This window comes from Falco naumanni, chromosome 9 (genome assembly GCF_017639655.2).
Source record: "Falco naumanni isolate bFalNau1 chromosome 9, bFalNau1.pat, whole genome shotgun sequence".
Taxonomy (NCBI): Eukaryota; Metazoa; Chordata; class Aves; order Falconiformes; family Falconidae; genus Falco; species Falco naumanni.
In genome coordinates this window covers 23,271,130-23,277,129 of record NC_054062.1, presented here as the reverse complement: position 1 = coordinate 23,277,129, position 6,000 = coordinate 23,271,130, and the positions used below count along the sequence as shown (strand labels likewise).

The 6,000-nt window shown below is 53.7% G+C and overlaps 1 protein-coding gene across 1 annotated transcript in view; it reads left to right on the top strand.

Moving 5' to 3' along the window:
- Positions 1 to 3,431: 3,431 nt before the first annotated feature.
- The window catches only part of NEURL1 (neuralized E3 ubiquitin protein ligase 1), a 165,798-nt gene continuing 163,229 nt past the window's right edge, over positions 3,432 to 6,000 (top strand). The window contains exon 1 of the mRNA XM_040607414.1: positions 3,432 to 3,715. Coding sequence (XP_040463348.1) covers positions 3,631 to 3,715 — 85 coding nt within the window. The 5' untranslated portion in view covers positions 3,432 to 3,630. The remainder of the gene's footprint in view (positions 3,716 to 6,000) is intronic.

Below are 6,000 nucleotides of genomic sequence, written 5' to 3'. Positions count from 1 at the left end.
TCTATCGACTTCTAAGTACAAATTACAAATTGGCTTTCAGCTGCCCCCACAAGAATACAGAAGGTGGAGAGGAATTATAATTCAGTGCAAACTGATCCTGCTCTATCACACGGCATGACCAGACCCCCACTACCTGACAGGATTGATACCAAGAAATTACATGTCCCTAATCAGCCAATTCAATTGATATCACTAATACCAAGAAATGTCCTGACTTACTAGCGGGAAAGCCCTGCAGTTCTGGCAAGCTGTTTCAGTGCTCCCTGTTGCTACAGCACAGGGAAAAGGCAAAACCCCAGAATCAGTGTGATCCTGTTTTGTCTGTCGAGGGCCCCTGTGATCACAGAGCATATTTCTCACCCTGCTCAACATTTTCTGCGGGAAGAGCTGACATAAGCTGGCAAGGACAGCAAGCAGCCCCTCCTTCCCACTCCTTCTCCAACCAGTGTCAGGAGCAAATCCAAAGACTCTTTGATAAAGTGCACCGAGATACGATCACAGCAAAACCCTGGTGCTGTTTTGCATTCCTCCCCACGGTGTTAACTGCAGGCTGCGGTGTCAGGCAAAGCGAAGCCCACCCCTCACAGAAGCTGAACACGTTGCTAAGGCAGATCTATATGGACTCCTCCTTTCACTATTCTCTATCTTGATCCTCCAAGGGGAAAAGGGTTGAGCACATAATCTGTCAGCCATGGGTATAGTTTAATATTCACAGTGCGGTACCAAGATTAAATTGGTGCCTGGTGACTAAAACTCAGAGTGGATTTGGTGAGAGCAGAAAGCACTTGGTCCTTCTGGGAGCGGGTCTACCGTGCAGTGAGCTATCACGCAAGGCATAGTTAGCAGCATGCATGATGCACGCGTGAGTGCCTGTAATTTAACAGATGACTGCACAGAAATGTTCCCTGTGCTATTATATGGATGTCCCCTGTGTCTCTAGTTCAAACTTTTTCAAAATCTTTTTTGTGCCTCTTTCCATTATAATTTGCCTTATGCTGACACCATAAAACGTGAAGCTTTTATGTTGACAGTCCTTACTCGAGACCTCTTACAATTCAAGGACAGGCACAGAGAGAGACTAAAGAAAAGGAATTGAGAAAGAACGGGGATTTTTTTTGTTGGTTGCACACAATTGGGTTCAGCAGGATGGAAGGTATTGTACGATGAGGAGCTTGAGTTGCCTGTCTAAGGGCTATTCCAGTCCTGTGTTTCTTTGTGGGCTCACTATATAATGAGCTAGCTGGAAATACAGTGTTCACAAAGGATATAAAGAAAGATGTGACTCACTCTCCCTTAATCTCTGTCCCACCTCTGCTCATGAGCTTCCTGCCCATGGATGCAGCTGATGGACTTACCAGAGCAGGACCCCATATACTGGCAGCACCAAATGTTGAGAGGCTTGTGTTTGAGCAGGAGCTCAAGGCCCGCACTGCCATGGCAGCACTCTGACTGGCATGGTCATCCCTTACTGCTTCTGAGAGAATGAGAAAGGATGTGAAAATGGGGTGCACATCTCGCCCATATTGCAATCTAAGGCTGGACAGGATGGGAATGATTCCTCAGCCTGGCCTCCTGCATCACACGCACCAAAAGAAATCCTCATCCTGATTTCAGCATCAGATTTTGGTCAAGATTTTCACTATTTCTTATCAAGTCATATTATTTAACCTCAGAAGGCTTCCCCTTCCCTGAAAGTTACGTACCTGAGTGGTTTCAGAGAACAAGGGTCTTTTGGCTCTCTGGATGGGGAAACCATGGCAGTAACTGTTTTGAAGGTAGAAACGTCCACGTGTGGCCCCTGACCAGGAAGGGCTATTCTTACATTTACTAGGAGGACAGAGAGATGCGGGTGGAGGTGGATGGATAAGTGGACAATTTCACCTTTTGGAAGGAAGCTGAACATTAATTGTTTGGTCAACAGAAGGAAGGGAAAAGACATTTTACAGCCCTGACATAGCTGAACTGAAGCTGCCCTCAGCCTTCAGCATTTGCTGAAACTCCAGATGAAGCCTGCAAATGTGTGTGTCTCCAGAACGTACTGCCCCCTTTGAAGAAAAAGGTAACGAAAACGTGCAGCAGACCAGCATCAGCTGTGGATTTATTTTAATGTGGTACCAGCTGAGCTCCTCTGTGTCCTGGTTTGTGCTCATCGCAGCAGAAATCCCCCTGTGGCTGAGGGGCTGCTGGGGTGAGGCCAAGGGGAATCTCACCAGCCTGTATGGTCCTGGCTGCTTCCGTGGAGCAACTCGTGGCCTGGGTGGCTGCCGGGTGGGCAAGGCAGGGAGGACCCCCACGTTTGCTGGTGGGCAGGTGTGGTATTAACCCAGGACCTTCTCTTTCATGGCAAGAGAGCGCCACGTGGGTGTGTGTTATGTGTGCAGGTATGAGTGAGTTTGTGTCAGCAGCACGGATGCTGTGCAGCTCTGTGTGGCTGTGCTGAGGCTCAGCTCTGCACAGAGGGCTCCAGCCGTGCAGGGCAGTCCCAGTTCATGTGGGGTGTGTTTATGTTGCAGCAGCTTTCAGAAGCCACAGGTGCAGGCAGTGCCCCATGCTAGTGCTTCACCAGTACAAGCTCCTGACCCTTCATGGGACTGAGACTTGCTAGTGAAGTGTTTCCCTTCACCCCATTTCTACCCTGCCAGCTTCCCTGAGCTTGGCTAGAGCTCCTCGTTGCTTTGAGCCACGGGGGTGGGTAAAGCGGTGGGTGCAGGCACCCACTTGGCCTTGCTGGGTAGGTTGGGGACCAGTAAGGGACCTACTCGCCCCTCTACCTGCCTTCTTGCCCACCTGCCGCAGGGCTGGGGAAGGAGCTGCCTGCCCCTCAGATTTGCCTTCCCCGGAGCCCTGCTTGGACATCCGTGAGAATCCCTGTTGTTTTAGGACAGTCCTGTCCCCACGCACGCTGCGGCTGCTTGGGTGGATGTTGGTGCGTGACACAGCTTTTTTTTTTTTTTTTTTTTTAGGGGGGGGGCTGGATTCTGGGGTCACCCTCAAATCCCCTTGCCTTTGCTGGCCCAGGGAAGCGGGTTTAGGGCCAGCAGGTGTGAGAGCGGGCCCCGTAGCATCGTCCCGGAGGTGGGGCTGTGTCGCTTCACAGGGTGCTTTCCCCGCGGGCTGGGGGGGCAATAACGACCCCGGCCCGGGGGTCTGCGGGGGGAGGGCTGGCTGTGCTTGCCGCCGAGATCCCGGGGGAGCCGGGCCGGGCCGCTGCCGCCGCCCCCGCTGCGGGGCCGCGGTGCGTGCGCCCGGGACCGAGCCGGGGGAGCGGGAGGGGGTCCCGCGTGTCCCCACCTGTCGCGCCAGCGGTGGCACATCTGGGCGACGCGCGGCGGCGCGCCCCCCCCGCCGGGGCGGAACAACTGTCTCCATGGCGACGGGGCGCGGCGGGGGGGGCCGCGGTGCTGCCGCCCCGCCCCCTCCGTACCGAGCCGCGGCGGAGCCGGCGCGGCCCCGCGGAGGGCGACGGCACCGTGGGGCATGGGGCCCGGCGGGCGGCGGGCGGCGGCGCTCCCGGCGGCCGAGTGAGCGCGGGGGACGCCGGAGGAGCGCTGCTCCCCCCCGCCGCTGCCACCGCCACAGCCCCCGGGCACGGACCTTGCGCGGTGTCGCCCGCCCGGCTCGGATGTCGCCATGGGGAGCCGCTTCTCCAGCATCCCCGCGCTGCCCCGCGGCGGCCAGGGCCGCCTGCACCGCGCCCGCCACCACCACCTCAAAGGTACGGCTCGGCCGGCACCCCCGGCAGGACGGGCACCCCGTACCCCGGGGCACCCGAAGTACCCGTGCAGCCTGGAGCGGGATGGGAGCTCTGGGCACCCCGAGGTGGGATGGGCACCAAAGCAGGACACAAACCCTGGGCACCCCAGGGACCCCACACCGCGGTGAGACCCCTAGGCACTCGTGGCGCCCGGAGCACCCCGCGCCGGACAGGCTCCCCGGGCACCTTGGGGCAGGATGGGCTCCCTGGGCACTCCGGCCGGGTTGGGCTCCATGAGCATCTCGGGACAGTCTGGGCTCCCTGGGCACCCCGCGGTGGGATGGCTCCTTGCCTGAGGCCTCATGCCGCCTGGTGGTGTGACCCCCCCTGCCCAGCTCCCAGCCCTGCTGCTTCTTGCCCCGTGGGTGACTGGTGGGTGCACAGGTCTCCCCAAGGCAGCAGCACCCCGGGAAAGCAAGGGTCAGTGGAGTCGACCACCAAAGCATCTCCAGGTGTTTCTCAGTGAACGAAATCATTGCTTTGGTGCCTTTCCTTGGTGCTCCAGGAACGTGTCTGGGGGGGTGTGTGGTGTGGGGGTGGACGATGACTATCAGTCCTGTTTGGAGGAGGGCAGGGTCTATGTGGGGCTCCTTGTCCAGCTTACACGGTTATTTTGTTCCTCGTAAGGATGAAATCCCTTTTCTGAAATCCTGGGGCACTGTTGGATCAAACTGAGTGGGGGTGACTTCTGTAAGGCAAGCAGGAGTGACTGCCCAAGGTCTCCTCTGTCCCTGCCCTTTTTTACCCTCTTTCTCTGTAAACCAGCTGGTGGTGGCAGAAAATGACCTGTCATCCTTGAAAGGGATTTCCTTGGGCAGCAATACACACCGTATTTGTTCACCGCTACCTGGGTACTTCTTCACTAAGCACGTTTTCACAGCCAAAGGCGCTGAATGATGGGGATAGAGGATGTCAGACATCTCTCTGTAAGCAGGGAATGAGAGAAGGTGCTGCTCCCACAGCCATTTCAGATGATCGGAACTTGTTGCAGCTTCCCCAGCGTGTTGCAGAATAAGCAGCCGCTAGTGTGTAAAATAGGGATGTTGCTGTTCACCCTCATTTTTACTGAGCTTTTGGATACTTCTTTGGCATAGTTTAGGGGAGTGGAAATGGTTAATGATGGGCTGGGCAACTGGTCATTACACTGAAGGATTTGCTGACACTTGCATTATTCTTCCATTACACCTCTCTGCTCCCTTCCTCTGTGCTTGGATGATTTGGAAGGGTTGCAGAGGATTTTATCATAGCTTTTTTAATGTCAAGGAGACGTTACGAATGCTTACTGCTCTGTCATGGAGAAAGTCAGTCAGAAACTCGGCCTAGACAATGCCTGTGCTTAAAATTCGACTTGCAAGGAGGGGGATGCTGAACCCTAAACAGTGAACCATCATCCTCTATCAATGCAAACATGAAGGCACACACTGATGCTGTAGTAGTTGGTATGCAATTGTAAACTGCCAGGGAGGATTTGTCTCTTAAGAATCATGCTGTCAGCTGGAAATCTTTCTGGAGCAACCTTAAGCAGATAAGAATTTATAAATTGGAGCCAGAAGGGACACTGCCACTTAATCCATTATCAGTGGCTTACGTGAGATTTTGAAGATGCTCTGCATGAATCACCTGATTTTGGGTGTTCGGGTTGTGTGTTAATGGCACTTTGTTTTTTTCTTTCTTCCTTTAATTTCCATTTTAATTAAATTTCTACCTGTGCTGAGGCAGCAAGCATAAATGTCCTCAAGACTAATACAGCAGAACACTGAAATAATTTTGGAGTAAAGAGTTAACAAGGCATTGCCTTTGTTGTAAAATCCAAGCAACTGCCAGGGACAATATGTGCCTTTTCTGTCTTTTTTTTTTGAAACCGGGTTGCCTCAGGTCCTACATTTAAATGCAGAACAAACAAGTCTGATTGCATCTGACAGGTTCCTGTAAAATGGTCTGGAGGCATAGCAGCGAAAGCGAAAGTATGAATGTCACACAGTTTTGTTACATGTCTGCCATTTAACATTTTATAATGTGTCTTTTAATTGAAGGTCCCCAGTTGTTCTTCCCACAGCATCTGGCCCAGTGTTAGGGATACTGAACTCTGATAATGTGGCCACCGTCTAGTGCTTTCCTTCTGCCATGACCTCTTCCTAACCTGATGCTGGGGTGATTTAGGCTCATTCTTGCTAAAGAAAAAGCTATGATTGCATTAAGTTTCCCAAGGTGGTCTGGGGACTCTGAAGTCAGTCCCTGAACCTTTC